We start from the raw sequence: 19,656 nt of genomic DNA, 5'->3' as shown, positions 1-19,656 counted from the left end.
TTCATTAAAACTCTGTATAGGCTATCATTATTATTATTATCAAATTGGACAGTACAGCTAAGGAGGGGGTCATCTTCTTGACAATTCCACAGGTAAAAATGCCCAGTAGAACAGGCATAAGATAAAGACACTATACTGCAGGCAGTGGAGATTTCCCTATGTCTACTCACACAGTGTCAGATACCAGAAAAAGAGAGCTGCAGCAAACATATAAAGGCACAGAAGAAGCAAAAGATATTCTAGGTTCTGCAGTCCTGTGGCCTTGCCTAAACAAGATTGGCCCATCAGAGGGTTCCCTTCTTGTGGGAGGACACCTGGAACTTCAATTGCAACTCACTGTTCCTCTGGCATGGCCAATGGCAGAAGGGATTCTTAGGGTTAGCAATGGCAAGAAGAGGGTCAGGGACTGAAGACAGTCACGAGAATCCTTGGATGTCAGGCTCTTCTTGGGCCACCCTATCCTTCTCTGTTCAGAAGAGGTAGGCAGAGAGCCATGAATGCAGGAGTTAGAGCATGAAGGAAGACCCAAGCCTGGTGAAAAGGAGATAACTGTTTCCTAAGCAATTGAGGATTCAAAGACCCCCAAATATTTTACCCCGAGATAAAATCAACATCAGCTAACCAGTAGCCACCTGGCCTCACAGCCTCCCTCTATACAGTTAAAGCCTTAAGATTTAAAGCAAAGAGAAGATAAAGACGTTTAGGTATCCACCTCCAGGAAGTTCTTGTTATTGGTGTTGTTATTTCTTTTTGTTTTATGAGATGTTAAAGGTGGGACACAGGGGCATGCAAGACAAATGACATCAAGTCACAAGACAGCACAGAAAGCTTACAAGGAGGTGTCTATCAAGGCAGCATGTGATATCAAGAGTATGTGTCCTTCCCCACAGATCCATAAACCGAGGGAGGTGCTTCTTCAGAGATGTAGCCACTCATAAGTTATTACACTCTTGTAGGCAGGCCTTTATATATGCTCCTATCAGTAACACTAATTAAACTTCTTGGTTTGCCAAATTAAATTTTGGGGAAATAAGTTCTTTGGTCTGTTATTAGTACCTTATCTTAAGAGAACAAGTATTCATTTTTTCTCGTCATTCCAGGAAGTTAATGCAGCATGCAAAGATGAGTTTGAGAGGAGATGTTGTATTAGTATAGATTAATTTAAATTATCTTATTATAATTTAATTAACAAGTAAATTGTATATATTTCTTATGTGTAGCATGATGGAATGATGCTACAGTGGAATGATTAAGAAAACTGACTAATATGTACATGACTTGGTGCCTTAGCAATATCACCAAGTTATGAATAATTTTTGATGAGTACATTTAATATCTATTCTCTTAGAAACTTTAAAGTATACAATTAATTGTTATAAGACTAGAGTTACTCTGTTGTACAAAATATCTCCCAACTCTGCCATTTAATAAAATCTCTTCTTACCAATATCTCTCCAATGCATTACCTTCCCTGCCTAGGCCCCTGTTCATATTCTGGGTTCTAGTCCCTGAACAAATTGGGCATGGTGGAAGAGCCTTTAACCCATCAGCTCAGCATCTCCTCCACAGATGCTCTTGTCATATACACCTTGTAGGATCCTTATCCTCAGCTGAAGGTAATTCCATCTTTGTCATCACATTTTCATCATTTTAATGTATTTTTTACTCTTCTTACCTTTTTAACCTTCTGGATTTGGTCTGGTCACAGAAGCCATAAAGCTCGTCTTTGACATGCATAGACCATGCCATCGTTTTCATTATCTCAACTGTTCATAAGCAGTTCCTGGAATCAACGTCACCAGTTGTCGTCTGGAAGACTGAAGAGTTTCCTATGCTGTTCCCAAAGTCTTGCCAATCTTGTCTTTCTGTTTTAATTCCATTCTCATCTGTGAAGCTGGAGGGACCCTTGCAAAATAGCCACCTATATTCTGTTTGTTTAAAACTGCCTAACCACACTAATCATCCTCTGGTCTGTTTTAGATCTACAAGACCAGCTGCGCCTCTCATCCACTCTCAGTGGCTGCTCATCAGTCCTAGATCCTGTATCCCTCTAGAATATGCTAAGATCCTCCCCTGAGGGCACTGATCCACTCTCAGTGGCTGCTCATCAGTCCTAGATCCTGTATCCTTCTAGAATATGCTGAGATCCTCCCCTGAGGGCACTGAAGGATCCCCTTGCTTTGAAAAAATGTCCTGAAGACATTCTTATAACTATGTTTTACATTTTCTTTATATTTGTCCTCACAGCCAACCTTCCCAATGAAGTGTACACTGAGAACTCTAGTAAAACAGCCATCTTCCCTGCACCCACACTTACATTCTGGATATCCTTCCCTGTAACACTTGTCCCCCCAGAATGTGATCGCCAGCCTCATTTATTACCCCATAGTGTGTACCAAGTGCCTCTTCTCACTACATGCCCCACAAGGCTGGTATACCGGCCTGGTATTTCAGTTCTTTGTTTTATCCTATATGTTAAAATTTTATGTCATGTAGACAATCCTCAAGGAATGTCATCTGGATCAGCGATCACTATAGAAACACTCCCACTCCTGCAGGCACAATCTTTCCTGATTGCGACTTAGGCCAGCCCTACTCTGTGGCCCCTGCAGCACAAGAGCCGCACCCTGAGCTCAGAGACACATGAGCTTCCTCAGAAGTGTGGCTCTTTCTCTTCCTTCTGTCTGTTCTTTCTAAAGCAGTCTTCACATTCCATAGTTCATGCATAACTTCTTACTTCAAAATGTATAACCCATCTAGGCACTTAGGAGGTTGAGGCTGGAGGACTTGGAGTGCAAGGCCAGCCTGAGGCACATTGTGAGTCTCTGTCTCAGAATGGCTGGGAGCATATTGCACAGTAGAGCATTGGCTAGCACAAGTGGTGGTAGAATAAAGATGCTTAACCTATGGGCCTGGCTTTACATCCACCTAAAAATTTTAAACTAGCCAGGAGGTGGTGGCATGTGCCTTTAATCCCAGCATTTGGAGGCAAAGACAGGCAGATCTATGTGAGTTGGAGACCAGCCTGGTCTACAAGAGCTAGTTCCAGGACAGGCTTCAATGCTACACAGAGAAACCCTGTCTCGAAAAACCAAAAAATTAAATTAAATTAAATTAAACCACACACACATATATACACACTCAACACACTATCTACATATATCTCCAAGATCTTGGGATTGAGCAGGGCCTTACAAGAGCTCAGGGCAGTAAGAGGGACAGGTGAGCAAAGAAGACAGGACTTTAATACAATTTTACGTAAGTTTATTAAATATCTCCTCTCTGATAATTTCAGAATTTGGATTCTTTAAAAAGATTTCAGAAGAGATGGGTAATTCAATCCGTGAAACAATGTTGTAGGAAGGAAAGAGTTAAAAATCCTGAAAACGCACTTCCACCTGCTTTTAGGAGCTTCCCAGGGCCTTTTGGGGACAATGACAGACAAAACACCGCATTACTGTCAGAGATGAAGACATGCAGAGGAGAAAGAGATTTAAAAAGAGGCATTGTGCACACAAATAAAAAGTGAGAACACAATGATGAAGCTGAGGGCCAAATTTAGGCCAGAGCAGACTGAGCTGTTTCTGCAAGGCCCAGGTATTTCTGAATTCATAAGATTGCAGGTCTTGGTGGAAGAACATTATACTGAAGGTCAGGGACAGAGGAGGTGAGATGACCTGGTTGAGGATGACTACATCCAAATCCACAGAAGGCAGAGCCGTGACTAAGCCCAGTCACGTTCTATAGCCCTACTCAGCACATCAAACACAAAATTTTATTTCTTGTCAAGTTTTGTGACACTTTTAATGACATTGCCCTTTTAATGAACTGCCCCCCCACACACACACACACCTTACATCTACAACTTAAAAAGAAATCCTGCACCTACGGTTCTTATTTTTTTTTTTTAACAAGGTCTCACTATGTAGCCTTGGTGGGCCCAGAACTTGCTATATAGACTAAGGTGCTCTCAGACACACAAACACCTGGCCGCATCTGCTTTCAGAGTGCTGAGATTACCGGGGAGTACCACCATGCCTGCCAACATCTGTTTTCCATAAGGAAGCAAGAAGCTACAATCAGGGAAAGCCAAAGCTCAGCAGGGGTTGGAGACTTCCCAGCTCTGCATTTGCTGGAACAGGGTGGGTGATGCATCCTGTTGGAATGGGGTTTGGTGCTCAGGGCTGGGCTGAGGTCCTTACTTTCTCCCACAGAACTGACAGTAGACTGGTACTTGGACACAATCAGATGCCAGTTACAGAAGGAGAAGTCAGGAGTTCTTAAAACCACCACATGGAGAATAAGAGATCCAAACAAAACCTCTCTGGATCTGTATCCACATACGGTGTGATCTTATACTATGGAAGAAAATAATCGGGAAGGAATTCAGGTCAGTCACAGTGATTGGTGATACTTTAAATAGCCCATTACACACCTGTGTCCCCACTCCATAGACCAGGAATCTATTCTCTGCTCAAACTTCCTCCCATTTCATAACCTCTATCATGTCAAAGTTTTGCCCCAAGAAAAACGCATTGAATCCTTGGGAAATGTCTTACCTGAGACAGAATAAAACAAGACCTGGTTATAGTCCACAGGAGATGGGGCTAAAGGAGGGATTATCATCTGGCTCAGCTCCTCCATGCACTTCACCCCCATCGTTATTACTGGCATGAGCATATCTGTGGCTTCTTCCACCTGTGGGGAGAGAATAATCTATGAGGGACTAGGGAAGCAGCAGGGCTATTAAGATGTGGAAAAAATCCTAGTCCTGACACCGGGAATTTCAGAATTCTGACTGCAGAATCAGAGAAGACTGAAGAAGCAAGTGTAATGATGTTCAACTGTCCTCCCGCCGTCTGCCCTCAGAGGGACCTGCTCCTCTGACCTCTGGCTCCTGGGAATCAGACCCACAACAAACATGATGATAAATCTGTCCTGTTTTCCATTTATGACAGAGTATCTGCACGGAGGTCAAGGTTGCACATGTATACAGTATGGACTTTAAATCCCAGTCTGTGCTGAACATAATTCTGAAAGACAACACTGAATAACACAAACACCAATTCTAAACATTTATTTATTTTACTTTGTGTTTGTGTGGTGTTTGTGTGTGCATGTGTGAGTTAATGTGCACAATGCATGCGGAGTGCCTGTGGAGAGGACGGCATTGGATCACCTGGACCTGGAGGTACAAAAGGTTGTGAACCTCCTGATGTGGGTGCTGAGGAACAAACCACGGACCTCTGCAAGAGCAGCTTCAATACTGTACATTTTTAAGGATTCAGAGCTTCATGTGTCTGAAGGAGCAGGTGGAATCTGTGGCTGGTTGGCAAAAAAAAAAAAATGTGTGCATAGAGGATGCACTGGCTGTTTGTGTGTGTGTGTGTGTGTGTGTGTGTTAACTTGACATAAGTTAAAGTTAGAGTCATCTGAGAGGAGAGAACTTCAATTGTAAAAATGCTTGATAAGGTCTGGTTGTAGGCCATTTTCTTAATTAGTCATTGATAGGGGAGCGCCTAGTCCATTATGGGTGCTCCTGTTCTGACATGCTTCTATGTTTTTCATTTTTTTAGTAAGTACCTTTTAAATGTAACTTAGTGTTTTTAACTAAATTAAAATTAAAGGCAAAAGTATTGTATTTTTGGAATTTTGAGCTTCTAAGATTTAAATATTTGGGAACATGACATTCAGAATTATGCCTTTGGGAATAATGGGACACACCCTTTCCCAGCAAGGAGGTAGAGAAAATATTCTGGGGCTTGGAGTCCCTCAGTTGGAAAGAAAACTCAGGCTGCCCCTCTCCCTACCTGAGCTCTTCCTCCACATTACCACAGCAGCCAATGAAGCTCCCAGGAAAACCAAACCAACAGCAGCTACTACGATGTGGATGAAAGACTGGGGAGTCCTGCCTGGAAAGAAACAAAATATATACAACCCTGATCCCAAAACTCAACCTTGACCCTGCTCAAGGTCTCCAGAAGGACTTGCGCTTTCCCTGACCCCAGCTCTGCACCCACTCCCTCCTTACCCCATCTCAGGGTGAGGGGCTCAGGCAGCCCCACATGCTGCACATGGCATGTGTATTTGTGCTCCTCCCCAGAAGGCACCACCACAGCTGCCCACTTCTGGAAGGTTCCGTCCCCTGAAGGCCTGGTCTCCACAAACTCCATTTCTTGAGTCTGTTCCTCCCCATCCCTCTGCCAGGTCAGGAAGATCTCAGCAGGGTAGAAGCTCCAGGCCCAGCACCTCAGGGTGACGTCTCCTTCAGGTCTGGAGTGATGAGTCACATGTGCCTTGGGGGGATCTGAGGGTGAAGAGTTGGAAAATTTGCACATTTACATTTTTTTTCCCCTTGAGGCTCAGCGGTATTCCTGTGACCTTTTGGGGAACAGTCGGTAGAACAGGGTGGGAGGTGTGCAGTCTCATTTGTTCTCAATCCTGGAGTCAGGGTGAATCAGCATAGGGTAGGAGACTCTAGGTTACCAAGAAAAAAATACTTCTCGTTCAGACCGAATGGGGCTGAGAAACTGTATCACGGCAGGTCTGAGCCCCAATTCATTAGGATGAGTATTTTTGCCCCTAGTACCTGTGCGCAGTAGAGTCTTTTTTCCCATCTCCAGGTATTTAAGGAGCGAGGCCACACAAGTTCCCTGCAAGTAGATCCTCCAGAACTCAGCCACATTAGTTGTCTCCCAGTCTCTCTTGGTGATCTCAGCTGCCATGTCTGTTGCAGTCCAGGTGCTCAGATCTTCATTCAGGGTGAGGTAATCTTGCCCATCATAGCCAAACTGACGGTATGCATGAAGTAGGTGGCCGTTCGGTCCAATGTAGCAGCCAGTCATCCTTTGGATGGTGTGAGAACCTGGCCCCATCCCACAAGTCAGTCCCACCCACTTGGCCCACTCCTTTTATCCTCCCTTCCCACCCAACCAGATTTGACATTAAACTGAGAACCATAAAAGGCTCAGAGTCCCTCCCCTCCTCCCAGCTCTTCCAGGTGAAGGCTTTCTATAGTCTAATTGCCTTAGGCTGAAATTTGAAATGGGTAACAGGGAGTTGTGAAAGAAGCTAGGCTACTACTTGGGCTCAAGGTCACTCACTGTTCTGACTCTGGTTGTAGTAGCTTTGGAGGTTCTGAAAGTACTCTTGAATCTGCTGTTTTGCGCCTTTGCCAATGCGTGTCTGGTGATCCCAGTACTCCTGTCCCATTTGGTCCATCCAGGGCACCCGGGGCTCAAACCTTGGATTCACTGCGCCACCGTTGAAGTGCACGAACTCTGTGTCGTCCACATAACCAACAGTCATGTAGAGGGCTTCCTCTAGGCCAGGTCTTGATATTGCGATGTCGAAATATCGCAAGGAGTGGGAACCTGGAGTAAGCAAGGGGCTGATGTCTGGCTTGACCCTCTTTTCACGGGGACCCAGGGCAAGTGGTGGAAAGGGAGCAGGAGGTGCAGGGCTCAGGGAGTGGGATATGATGAGCAGCCCAGCTGGGAGTGTCTGGCTAGGCAGGCTTTCCAGATATTCTCCCTATAAAAGACTTTTCCCTCAAGACCTGAACTCACCTTCAAAGGTCTGGGTCAGGGCAAGGGAAGCCCCTAACAGCAGGTGGAGAGCTCGTAGTAATGAAGTCTTCATTCTCTGGATTTGGAGAAAATCAAGTTCCTGTGTGTTCACGGGGACAATATACCCCGGAACTGCTCAGCAGTTCACTGGGAACTTGATAGCCAATGAGAATGAGAACTGGTGTTTAGTCATCAGTATCCATGCAAAAGGTCTTCATTTGGTTTACAAGAGAAGGAGGGAAACTCCAGGGTTGTGAGTCACGCCCTTTCTGGGAGAGTCTAGAAGCCTTTGCCCAGACTCTCCGACCTGCTCCCAGTGTTCATTGTTACGTTGTTTTTCCAAATATTGCTAAGGTTTCAGTGTCTCTGTATGGCTTTAGGAATTAGGGTGATTCCCTAATTGTAGTTTGTCTCTATCAGTACTGATCACATTAGAAATAAAACCCTAAACATAATTCACTTAAGAAATTTTACTAACCTACTATAGGAGTATTGTTTTTTGAAAGACAACTAGTTTCCAAAATATACTAAGAAGAGTGGGGTTTTTTAAAATTACATGCTACAATTTTCATGTCTTTCGCTTTTGGATTTTTATATCTACTTCTGCTTGTAAGCTGTTACATTGATTGAGTATACGCAAAAAAAAAATCAGCCTGAAAACACCACATGTGGAGAATTGTTTTCAATAACATGAATGTCCATCTTTGTTGAGACGATGAAAGGACACCAGCGTTAGCGTCTTCAAAGATGCTTGCAATGCAGAGTCTGAAATCTACCATGTGAATCTATCCAGCAAGGATGGTAGTTCACAGACACCTAGAGTCTGAGACAGAATGGGAGGTGTGCATGAATAGTGTGGAAATGTATGGGGGGGGGGAAGGAAACAGTGAAAAGGAGACAGAAAGGAAGTGAAATCCAGACACACTGACCCTTAGATCTGTAATAGAAAATAGTCTACCCTCACACCAGACACCTGGCATTAACAACAGAGAAAGGGAAGGGCACCCCTTGGAAGGACTTGAGTGAAAGGGAAAGGGAAAATGTTGCTAAACTTCACAGGTACAACATTTGGGACGCTGCAAAATTATGATTTAAGATATGGGCAGCAAACAGACACTGGCAATGGGACCTTCTTCAACTTCTAGCATGATCACTGGTAGCCTGATGGGAATCATTTTCAAAGATTATAAAGTCAAGCCTTTTGGCCATCAAGAGCAGAAGCCCATGCATTTTTATGTCTTGAAACCATAAATGCCTACCTCTTCAGCCAATAAGCAAGTGAGCACTGCTCCCCCTCCCCCAAGAAGCGTTGTGTCCACTGATTCGGACACAGATTCACAGACACAAGTCAGGGGGAGTACACATTGCTGCAGTTGAAGCTAGAGATGGCGGCCATGTGGGAAAGGCTGTGATACCCCTGTGGGTGGGGGGGGGGAACTATTGGCTGTATTTGAAGAGTGATGCTGGCAGCAGCAGGCAGGCAAAGTCAGTGCTGACACCTGTGAACCAGGAGAGATTACCTCTGTTTCATTGCTTTCTGTACTCTCGGAGTCTTAGAAAACATTTGGTGGAAACTTGCCACGGTTGGGGAATTCCCCATGCCACACACTTAATGGCATGTTCCTGTTAGTATGTGGGGGTGGAGAGTGGGTGAGTCATGGGAGAAGGGGGAGAGCGACATGTGAAATTATCTCTGTGCTGAAGGAGAAGCTGGCAAGCATGCAACCCAATAATAATAATCTGTCACCTGCATCAGACAAGGCACCTGGTAGGAAAGCAGAAAAAATTTTTCCAAAAACCCTTTCTGATCCAACCTGTTAAGTCTTCAGAGGGAAAGTAACTCCACGTTTCCCTTCCTGCCCCTGTAAAAATAAGCTATATTAAAGGTTATATATGACAAACATATAGCCAACATTATACTAAATGAGAAAAAAGTAAAGCATTTTCTTTAAAATCAAGGACAAGACAAGGTGTCACCCTCTGTTTATTCAACATAGAGCTTGAGATTGTAGCTAGGTCAATAAGGCAGGAGAAAAGAAGGGGCTGCAAATAGGAAAAGAAGTCTAATTATACTAATTTGTAGATGACATGACCCTATGCATAAAATATCCTAATGACTTTTCCAGAACACTCTTATAAATGCTTTAAGCAAAGCAACAGAATACAAATGAACTTGCTGACAAATGAATCACAGAGAGGATCTCATTTATACTTGTTTCCTAAAGTTGAAGCATGTTAAGAGTGAACCTAATGAAGAAAGGGAAAGACCTTTGCAAGGGAAAATTTAAGATACAATTTAAGAAACTGAAGGAGACACTAGGAAATAGAATGCTCATAGGTTGGCAGAATTAATGTAGTAAAATGAATATATTACCAAAATTGTAATGATGTTTTTTTAACCAAACTATAAGGTCCATATGGAAACACTGAAGACTCAGGTATCCAACGGAATTCTAAGCAGAAAGATAATTCTGGGAGCATTATTACACTTGATCTCAAATTATATTATAGAACCATCATTACAAACACAGCATGGAACTAGCAAAGACCACATTTGGAACAGTGAAATAGAACAGAGGACCCAGAAATATACCCATACAGAATTATAGAATTGAAGTTATATAATTCTTTACAAAGGTATAAAATATATAAAATATATCTTGGAGAAAGTGTTGACAGAGGTTTCTGTCTCATCCAATCCCTCAGGTGTTCAGTCCCAAAGAAACACACAGAGGCCTACATTAATTATAAACTGGTTGACCTATTAGCTCAGGCTTCTTACTAATTAACTCTTACATCTTTCATTAACCCATAATTCTTGTCTGTGTTAGCCATGTGGCTTGGCACCTTTACCCATGAGGCATTCTCATCTTGCGTCCTCTGTGTCTGGGTGAGGACTGCAGATTGAGCCTTTCCTCTTCCCAGAATTCTCCTATTCTGGTTGCCACACCTATACTTCCTCCCTGGCTACTGGCCAATCAGCATTTTATTAAACCAATACAAGTGACAAATCTTTATAGGGGACAAGATCATTGTCCCACAGCACTCCCCCCTTTTCCAAAAGAAGAACTCTGAATCTAATATTCTTTGTTTATCTTTTTCCTGACCATTATCCATAAGAAATTGTGACTAACACTCGTTCTGCTACAAGAAAGCATTTTAACATATGAAGTATAGAATATTGGATTTCTTCACATAAAACCTACTAAATTTGTACCCCACATTCTTGATGGAAATCATTTCAGAATGGAACAATGATCTTCATGTAAGATCTGAAATGTAGCATGAATTCTAATTGATCTTAATAGTAAAACCTGGAGTCAGTTACCAGGGTGAAAGTTGAACTATCAGAGAAATAGAGCAGCCAGCCACTAGTTCTTACCTCTACTTCAGATCAAAAGGACGATCCTGTCTGTACGAATCCGCAGACCGAATCCTGAGCTACTGTATACTCCTGCCTTATATTCCTCTCTCCATCCAGCCATATCCCTTTCTGTCTCCACCTCTCTAGTCCTGGGATTAAAGGTGTAAGCCCTCACTAGGTTCTGTTTCTCTTTTAGACTGATTAGCAGCCCAGGGTGACCTTGAATTCACAGAGATTCATCTGTCTCCAAGTGCTGGGATTGAAGGTGTGTGGCACCACTGCCTGGCCTCTATGGCTAACTAGTGTGGCTAGCTCCGCACTCTGATCTTCAGGCAAGCTTTATGTGTTAAATCACAAACAAAATGTTGTAACACTTAAACTTTGAATCTGTTAGAGGACAACATCAGGAAAAAAATCTTCAAATTTTCTGAAAAAGTCTGTAGTGTATAGAAAAAAATAACAAAGATTGATGAATGAGATTGTATGAAATAAGAGTTTCAGTATAGAATAGAAACTCACAGAATGAAGAAACAGCCTATAAAATAGAAAACCTTTGCTAACTCTATATTAGATAGAGAATGATACATAGCATATATAAGGAACTGCAAAGTTAAATACCACCCTCTGCGAATTGTGCAACCAGTAAATAAGTTAGTGAACTGAACAGAAAGTTCTTAAAAGAACAAATAAAAGTGAAGTGGCCAACAATACTTGAAATAATACTTCACATCTGTATCCTGGGAAATTACCAGTTAGAATTGTTTAGAGATTCCATTTTGTCCCATTCAGAAGGATTATCATAAAACATATGACAACAGTTGCTGCTGGTGGTAAAGTAACTGGTGCAGACACTATGGAAATTATTATGAAGAACTTTCTCAAAAAAAAAAACAAAAATAAAATTACTATATGACCCAGACATATATTTCTTAGGTATATGTCAGAAGAATTTAAGGTAGCATTCCAGATACTCCCATGTTTTTGTTTGCTTGTCTTTTACCTACACTTGAGCAAAAGAACAGCCATGAAATAGAAACAGCTTAGATTTCATCAACAGATGAATGAGCAATGTAGTGTGTACATATACACGTTGGGCTTTTTACTTGAAAAAGAAACGAAATCACAGCATTTGTAGAAATGTGGTTATAACCAGAAAACATTAAGTAAAATCAGACAGACTCAGAAAAAAATGTTTTGTCTCATATGCATAATTTCTGTCCATATTTTGTGTGTATGTTTATGCATGTATGTATATATATGTATGTATGTATGTATTTCATAGCCATAGATACACATGGGTCCTGAAGCTAGAAATAAGACCATGAGGGAGAACATTTTCTTAAAGAAGGGAGAAAGAAGGGGGAAAGAAAGGAGAAAAGAGGGGAAATTTGGTAATGGATTACATGTGACATAAATATGGAAGATGGGACTGTTGTGGAGAGAAAGTAGATCAGCAGGGTCTGAGTATGAGGGAAGGGAGCATAGGGGGGATGATAAAGTGGGACAAATGTGACACACATGTCTTAAAATGTAGGACTGCGTAAATCATTCCCCATGTTACCATAAAACATTAATTTTAAAAAGGGTAAAAATAGGGTCAATGGAGGAGACCAAAAGAAAGAAAAGGGTCACCTCTGGACTGTCCTCACATACAGTGGATGCTGTTGGAGGGCTGAAGTAGTTGGTCCAGAGCATGCTAGTGTCAGGACTGCCTTTTCTTTACAAGTTTCTCTTGTTTTGCAAACCAAGAACTACTGCTTCTTACCTCTGAGTTTTGCAGCCCATGGGCTAGGCAAATTTTCGACCCCTCCAAGGTCCCCCAATTTACACACCCAGTGGGAACAAATGTTCAAAGCCAGGGTGAATAAAATAGAAGATTTTTTTGCATATATTTTAGGGGTATAAAACTGGAACACTGAGCTCAGCATTGGATGAGGAGACATAAAAGATCTGGGCACTATGTTAAATTTTATATATCTTTGCTGTAAATGGATCCTTTAACCACACTTTAAATATAAAGCAGACTCACATTGACATCTTTATTTTCAATAAGGAATTTGCACTCAGAGAATGTTAAAATTTCTTCAGAGTGGCAACTGGGGAAGAAAAAAGGGAAGTGTGAGAAAGGGATCAGTGCTCAGTGCCAGCCTGGTTTTCTCACTTCTCACAAGAGACAGGCACTGGGCACAGTCAGTTTCAAGAAGAGAAGTCAGGAGTTCTTGAAGTCACAGTAGGTAAGAGTGAAACTGAAAGAAATTCTGTGCAGTTCAGTTTAACATAAGACAACTGTCACATCCTGTGGAAGAAAACAGGAAAAAAACAAACCAAACCAGGGTGTGGGCGTTCTTGTGTCTGGAGGGTGCTGTCCTATGAACTGGCCTGCAGAGACTGAGGCTGCCCTTGGCACTCTAAGACTCTCTAGGGATATTACTCTGCACCTCTTAAAAGCAGTTCCATACCAGCTCTCGCGTCTGCATGGTGATTCCTGCTGAATACTCTTGATCACAGCTGAGTGAGTAGTTTATATTTGCTTAGCAATAACTCCATTACTCCCAGAGAGAGACTTTTTGGCCTTGATCTTTTGATGAAAGACACCAGAGGGCTGCCAAGGTGAAGAGTCCAAACATTCTGTCCCAGGATGTGAGGACCTGGAGAGGGCTGAGTGCACAAACTAGGGAGATTCTTTAATGTTGGTTAATCTCTATGTTATGGGTCCTTGCTGGCCTGCTGATTCCTTACCCAGTAAAGAACACTAAAGTGCTGACTGGATTGCACAGAAGTGTCAGGAAGACACTTTGGGTGTCTCACAAGAATCATCCGATAGATACTGTTGCATCTGTCTCTTCTTTATTATCAAGCTCTTGTATGACAATTTTACATGCTTTTCATGTGCTTTCAGTTACAAGTCGTGGATGATCCACGCTCCCCCTAGTGCTCTGCAGAAGATATAGTTTAGGTGGTCTGTGCTGTAGAAAGAGTCTCCATTTCTAAGGTTGTTTTCTCGAGTGCACTCTATAAAAAGAGGCACTAGATACTTTAGAACTGAAAGTTACCACACAGAGAGGCACTTTTCCACGTGAATATTTTGAGAAACTTTCCCCATGGGTGTTTAGAACCATTCTTGGTCCCTACTTCATTTGGGACCACTTCCAGGATTTTGTTCTTTTTGGAAATGGAAAGATTGCTTTTCTGGTTTTAGTGTGAATTTATTAACTGTGCAACCTTAGCATTTCTTTATAATAATAAATTTCTTAACTCTGATTTCTATGAAAATAGTGATATGCTTGTTTGGGATTTTCCCTAAGTGCTTCAGCATTCTGACCATGTAAAAGAGAAGTAAATCTCCTCCTTACTCCCCTCTCCGTCCCTCTTTTCCTTCCTTGTTTCCTTCCATCCTTCCTTGTCTCCTTCCTCTTCCCTTTCTTCCTTCCTCCCTCCTTCTCTTCCTTGTTTCCTTTCTTTCCTTTTGGAAAATTTACCAGGATATGACATTCCAACAGGTTTGGGCAATTGTTAAATGTTTTATCACATACGTTCATTATTCTATTATGAAATACATAAGACAGGCTATCTATTCTGAAAAGATTTATGACCAGATTAGGTGATAAAAGTCATAAAAATAAACGAATTATATTTAAGTTTTGTTTGTGATAATGAAACAAAGGTCCCTAGAGTCTCCAGGATGGGAGAAACATTCTTTGTAACTGAAGAGAAAGTGGCATTTAAACTGAGGTTTGAACAAATAAAGGCTGGCAGACTGAAAGAGGGTCAGAATAAACATACAGGTTGAGTGTCTATGAATACTAAACTTTTGAAGCCTGCCCTGGGAAAAAAGTATTCTTGTTTCAAGGCAAGAACCCTAGAGAGAAACATTCATGGTTTCAGTTATTCTATCCAACTATTTTACCACCTGAGCCTACTGATGAGCTGGAACAAAGGAGGAGAGGGGAGAAGATCTCAGGGTACAGGAGATTTGGTGCGATCCTAGGTGTCAAACATGTGCCTCCGGGCCTTGCTTGGAGAAAGCAGTCTGTTCTTGAGTGTGAGGCAGACATGGAAGCGGGAGATGGAGCTGTGACAGCTGCTTGCTGTCACTCACCTGTAGGTAGATTGCTGATGTCCGTGAAGGGACAGTCGGTCGAGTGGGATAACTAGGGCTTTTCCTGTATTTACAAACAGCTTCTGTGCACCAGGCTTTATCCTTCAACTTGGACTCAGTGCTTCCCTGGATTTCTTCTATTAGTTTTTTTCCTTGTCATTCCTTTTGTTTAGTTAATCAGTGTGGCGTATTAATTGAGTCTCCAACAAATATTCATCTCCGTGTTCCTTTCTATCTTTACGTAGCCTCTCCATTGGCATGCATGTTGATGTGTGGTACAATTTATCTCTCCAGTACATACATGTCTTCTGAATTTCAAGTACCAATTCTCTTAAATATTTTCTTGGCTATCTCAGTGATGCCTCCAGTTTAACATGGCCATACCTGAAGCATGATCTACCCCAGCTCTAGACTGCTTCCTGCTGTCTTTGTTTCAGTGAGAAATTCCACCGACCGTTCGTTAAACCAGGAGCATGGTACACTCGCTATGGCTTCAAACGCACTGAAATGAACCTCTCAATATTACCATTTCTATCTGTATCATTTTAAGAAAATTATTTAATCCCCATCATTTATTCATTTTTTCTTTTAACTTGGCATATCCATTTTATATTTACTTTTTTGCTTGGTCAGTTTGTGTGTGTGTGTTTGTTAGAACAAGATGCCATAAGACGCATCACATGGCTCTTTTTAAAAGTACTTAAATAGGTCAGTTATTATCCTAAACCTGTTTTTCTTCCTTATTTGAATTTTAAAGATTGCATCCCCTGATGTAACCCGTTCTGTCATTTCTTTCTGTTCCAGCTCTCTAGTGTGAAGTTTTGTGACCCTTCTCATGGACTCACTATTGGCTTCTGTTCCCTTCATTTCATTCTCTGCACACTTACCTTTCCCAGAATACAGTTATCTCATGCCTTGAATGTTTTCCTATTGCTCACAGATCCTTCTTTCACAGAGATGTCTTTTTTCCATTGCTCCCTGAAGCACAGCAGCATCTTTGCCTCCACCAAAGATTCATGCTTTCCCTGTAACTGGAGCCTTTGTATATGTCCATCTGTTTGTGTGAAGAGATTTCTACACCCAGCTTTCCTGATTTATTCAATTCCTATTTATTCATAAGACTCAAATGAATTCTTTTTCCTGGGAGCTTTTTCTCCAAACCAGGCCATCTCCTCTACTGTTCTCCTTTAAAGCAATGATTATAATCACTAGGTATTATGAAATTATTTTATACAAGATAAGTTTTAATATATCATTCTAGAGCATGATGAAATGTTGTCTTATTTGTCATCTTGAGTAAACATGCCCATATGTGGCAAACATAAAGTTATTAAAACAAGTTTGCTAAATAAAATGAACAGAAAACATGAACCTAGAGACTTGGCTTAATTTTTCTGTAGAAGTACAAAACCATTTTAAAATAATTGAAAGCAGAGGCAATAATAAGGAATGGAATAATATATGTATCAGAGAATAGAATTTGGGTATTTTTTCTGTTGCAGAATGAATTCATTTATTCTGGAGATAAGAGATATCACAGTATGAAAATGCAAATCTTTATTTAGTTATTTGCTTGTTTGTTTATTTATCGTGTGTGTGTGTGTGTGTGTGTGTGTAGTCAGAGGACAACTTGAGGGAGTTTGCCCTTTCTTTTTACCACATGGATTCTGAAGCCTGAACTCAAGTCCTCAGCTTTCTCTGTAAGCTCCTTCACTTGCTGAGCCATCTCTCTGGCCCAGCAGTTCACAGGGATCTGCTTCTTGGGTGAAACATTGGGAGTATGTACATATGTCTTGAGTGGCAGGTATGGATTGTGCCATGCAAAGAAATGTTCCACTTGCCGTTTGGTATCCAGTTGGTGGTGACATTATTGGTAACAACACTTGTTTTCTTGGTTTGCAGACTATTATCCATGCATCTGTTTGTTAAATTCACAAAGAGAAAACAGCTGACATCATGGAAGGAAAGAATCAAACAGCTCCATCTGAATTCATCATCTTGGGTTTCTCCAACCTGAATAAATGGCAGTTTTTACTCTTCACCGTCTTCTTTCTGACTTACATATGCACTTTAGGAGGGAACATTTTTATCATCTTGGTGACCATGGCTGATTCCCACCTACATACACCCATGTATTATTTTCTGCGAAACCTTGCCTTTATTGACATCTGCTACACCACTACTAATGTCCCCCAGATGATGGTGCATCTTTTGTCAGAGAAGAAAACAATTTCCTATGGAGGCTGTGTGGTCCAACTTTTTGCCTTCATTTTCTTTGTAGGCTCAGAGTGTCTCCTCCTGGCAGCAATGGCATACGATCGATACATTGCTATCTGCAAGCCCTTAAGGTATTCATTTATCATGGACAAGGCCCTGTGCAGCTGGCTAGCAGCTTCATGCTGGACAGGTGGATTTCTCAACTCAGTGGTGCACACAGTTCTGACCTTCCACTTGCCCTTCTGTGGTAACAATCAGATCAATTATTTCTTCTGTGACATACCTCCTTTGCTGATCTTGTCTTGTGGGGATACGTCCATCAATGAACTGGCTTTGCTATCCATTGGGATCTTCATAGGTTGGACTCCTTTCCTCGGCATCATCCTTTCCTACCTTTCCATCATCTCCAACATCCTGAGGATCCAGTCCTCTGAGGGGAGGCACAAAGCCTTTTCCACCTGTGCCTCCCATTTGATCATTGTTCTTCTCTATTACGGCAGTGCCATCTTCACATACGTGCGGCCCATCTCATCTTACTCGCTAGAGAAAGACAGGTTGATCTCAGTGCTGTATAGTGTTGTCACCCCCATGCTGAACCCTGTAATTTATACACTGAGAAATAAGGATATCAAAGAGGCTGTGAAGACGATAGGGAGAAAATGGCAGCCACCCGTCTTCTCTTCTGATATGTAACCTCTCTTACCCGTAGTCAATTATCTTGTATTAGAAAGTTAACTTTTACACCACTCAGCTGTTGCTAGTTATGTTTCACTTAAAATCTATCTGATTGTGAGGACTGGAGAGATGACTCAGAAGTTAAGATCACTGACTGTTCTTCCAAAGGTCCTCAGTTCAATTTCTGGCAACCACATGGTGACTCACAACCATGTGTAATGAGATCTGCTGTCCTCTTCTGGCCTGCAGGCAGACATGCAGACAGAACACTGTATACATAATAATAAATAAATCTTTTAAAAATATTTGATTATGATATTTTGACATAGATTGTAAGTGTTAACACACTCAGACCTAAGTGTATACATCTGAGCTTTTGTTAGTCTTAATGGAGTTTCTTCTTTAAGTTTCTATCATTTTACTTGTCCTTTCAATTTTGGAATTCTCATCAAAAGATGGTGCCCCTCATGTCATATTTACTTGATAGACTTTATGGTTTATTACTTGCCATGAATGACAGTCCTCCTAGTCAAACAACTACCATTTTGTGACATTGAACCTCACCCCATTATGAAAGTTCATCCCATCTGAGATTGTTTACTGTTTATGTCCTCTCACGGAGGGTTGAGAGGGTCACAAGACCCTACCTGAGTTTTCAGGTGCTCCCTGCTACCTGTTGTACGCATCATGGACTCAGGGAAAGGCTAGAGTATATAGTCCTGAGGAAGAGTCTCTATCAAGGGACTATGGAGAAGACCTCAACCCTGATTGATAATGCTTTTCAGATGCAGCCTATTGGAGGAGGAGCATCCACAGCCCCGTAAGTCACCCTTCACCTATGCTCTGTAAGTAAGCTCAATAAACCATCCACAGAGTGAACTTTGGCAGAATTGTGCTTTTGTTTGCTCTTGGGATCTTAGGAGAAGGTGTATATACTTTTTACATCTCTTTGTGACTAGGAATTTTAGCAACAGTTCTGTATTTCTTATGAGTAAAGGAATGAGGGGCCTCTGCGGTGACTCAGCAGGTAAAGGCTCTTGTTAAGCCCGAGTTTGATCCTATGGTCCCACATGGCAACTTACAATTTGTTCTCTGGCATTGATTCACACATCATGGCACAAACGTGAGCACGAGCGTGCACATACATGTGCACACATGCACGTGTGTGCACACATGCATAATGAAAAATTTTAAAAATGTGAATGGCACTCCTTAAATGTTTGCCATATTTTTATCCTTTTCTTTGTAAGTAACGCTTTCAAACTTTATTTTTTAAAGTAAGCATAGCTTCACATAAAAAAGAAATTTATTCACTGGACTGAGCTCCCAAGGTCCAGTTGAAGAGCAGGAGGGAGAATATGAGCAAGAAAGTCAGGACCACGAGGGGTTGGTTCATCCACTGAGACAGTGGGCCTGAGTTAATGGGAGCTCACCAACTCCAGCTGGACTGGGAATGAATGAGCATGGGATCAAACTGGACCCTCTGAATGTGGTTTACAATTGGAACAGACTGACGTGCCAATGATAATGGCACTGGGATTTGTCTCTACTGCATGTACTGGCCTTTTGGGATCTTATTCTCTTTGGATGCATACCTTCCTAAGCCTAGATGTAGTAGGGAGGGCCTTGGACTTCCCACCAGGCAGGGTACTCTGCCCTCTTATAGGACTGGAGAGGGGTGGGGAGGAGGGTGTGTGGGGGAGTGGGAGGGAAGTGGGAGGAGGGGAGAAAGT

At 41.9% G+C, this 19,656-nt stretch overlaps 2 protein-coding genes across 3 annotated transcripts; one reads left to right on the top strand and one right to left on the bottom strand.

Annotated features, from left to right (window-relative positions):
- Positions 1 to 3,253: 3,253 nt before the first annotated feature.
- LOC121435364 (class I histocompatibility antigen, Gogo-B*0101 alpha chain-like) lies at positions 3,254 to 7,691 on the bottom strand. Of its 2 annotated transcripts, none has more exons than XM_041634642.1 (7): positions 7,569 to 7,691; positions 7,104 to 7,373; positions 6,590 to 6,865; positions 6,032 to 6,307; positions 5,811 to 5,912; positions 4,560 to 4,698; positions 3,254 to 4,358 (listed from the first exon to the last, which is right to left on the bottom strand). In XM_041634642.1, exons 1-6 carry the CDS (start codon positions 7,639 to 7,641, stop codon positions 4,586 to 4,588), a joined length of 1,110 nt encoding a protein of 369 aa, XP_041490576.1. In that variant the 5' UTR covers positions 7,642 to 7,691; the 3' UTR covers positions 3,254 to 4,358; positions 4,560 to 4,585. The 2 variants fall into 2 exon arrangements, with proteins under 2 accessions (XP_041490576.1, XP_041490575.1); XM_041634641.1 differs by having other exon boundaries at positions 5,833 to 5,912.
- Positions 7,692 to 13,308: 5,617 nt separating this feature from the next.
- On the top strand, positions 13,309 to 17,941 carry LOC121435366 (olfactory receptor 5V1). Its single transcript, XM_041634644.1, has 2 exons — positions 13,309 to 13,444; positions 16,934 to 17,941. The coding sequence occupies exon 2, from the start codon at positions 16,988 to 16,990 to the stop codon at positions 17,939 to 17,941; it is 954 nt and encodes a 317-aa protein (XP_041490578.1). The 5' UTR covers positions 13,309 to 13,444; positions 16,934 to 16,987.
- Positions 17,942 to 19,656: the final 1,715 nt, after the last annotated feature.

The sequence above is a fragment of the Microtus oregoni genome, unplaced genomic scaffold, assembly GCF_018167655.1.
Source record: "Microtus oregoni isolate MIOR12 unplaced genomic scaffold, Mior012 000046F_ref0000063, whole genome shotgun sequence".
Taxonomy (NCBI): domain Eukaryota; kingdom Metazoa; phylum Chordata; class Mammalia; order Rodentia; family Cricetidae; genus Microtus; species Microtus oregoni.
The sequence above is the reverse complement of the archived record's forward strand: the minus strand, read 5'-3'. Positions and strand labels throughout refer to the sequence as shown.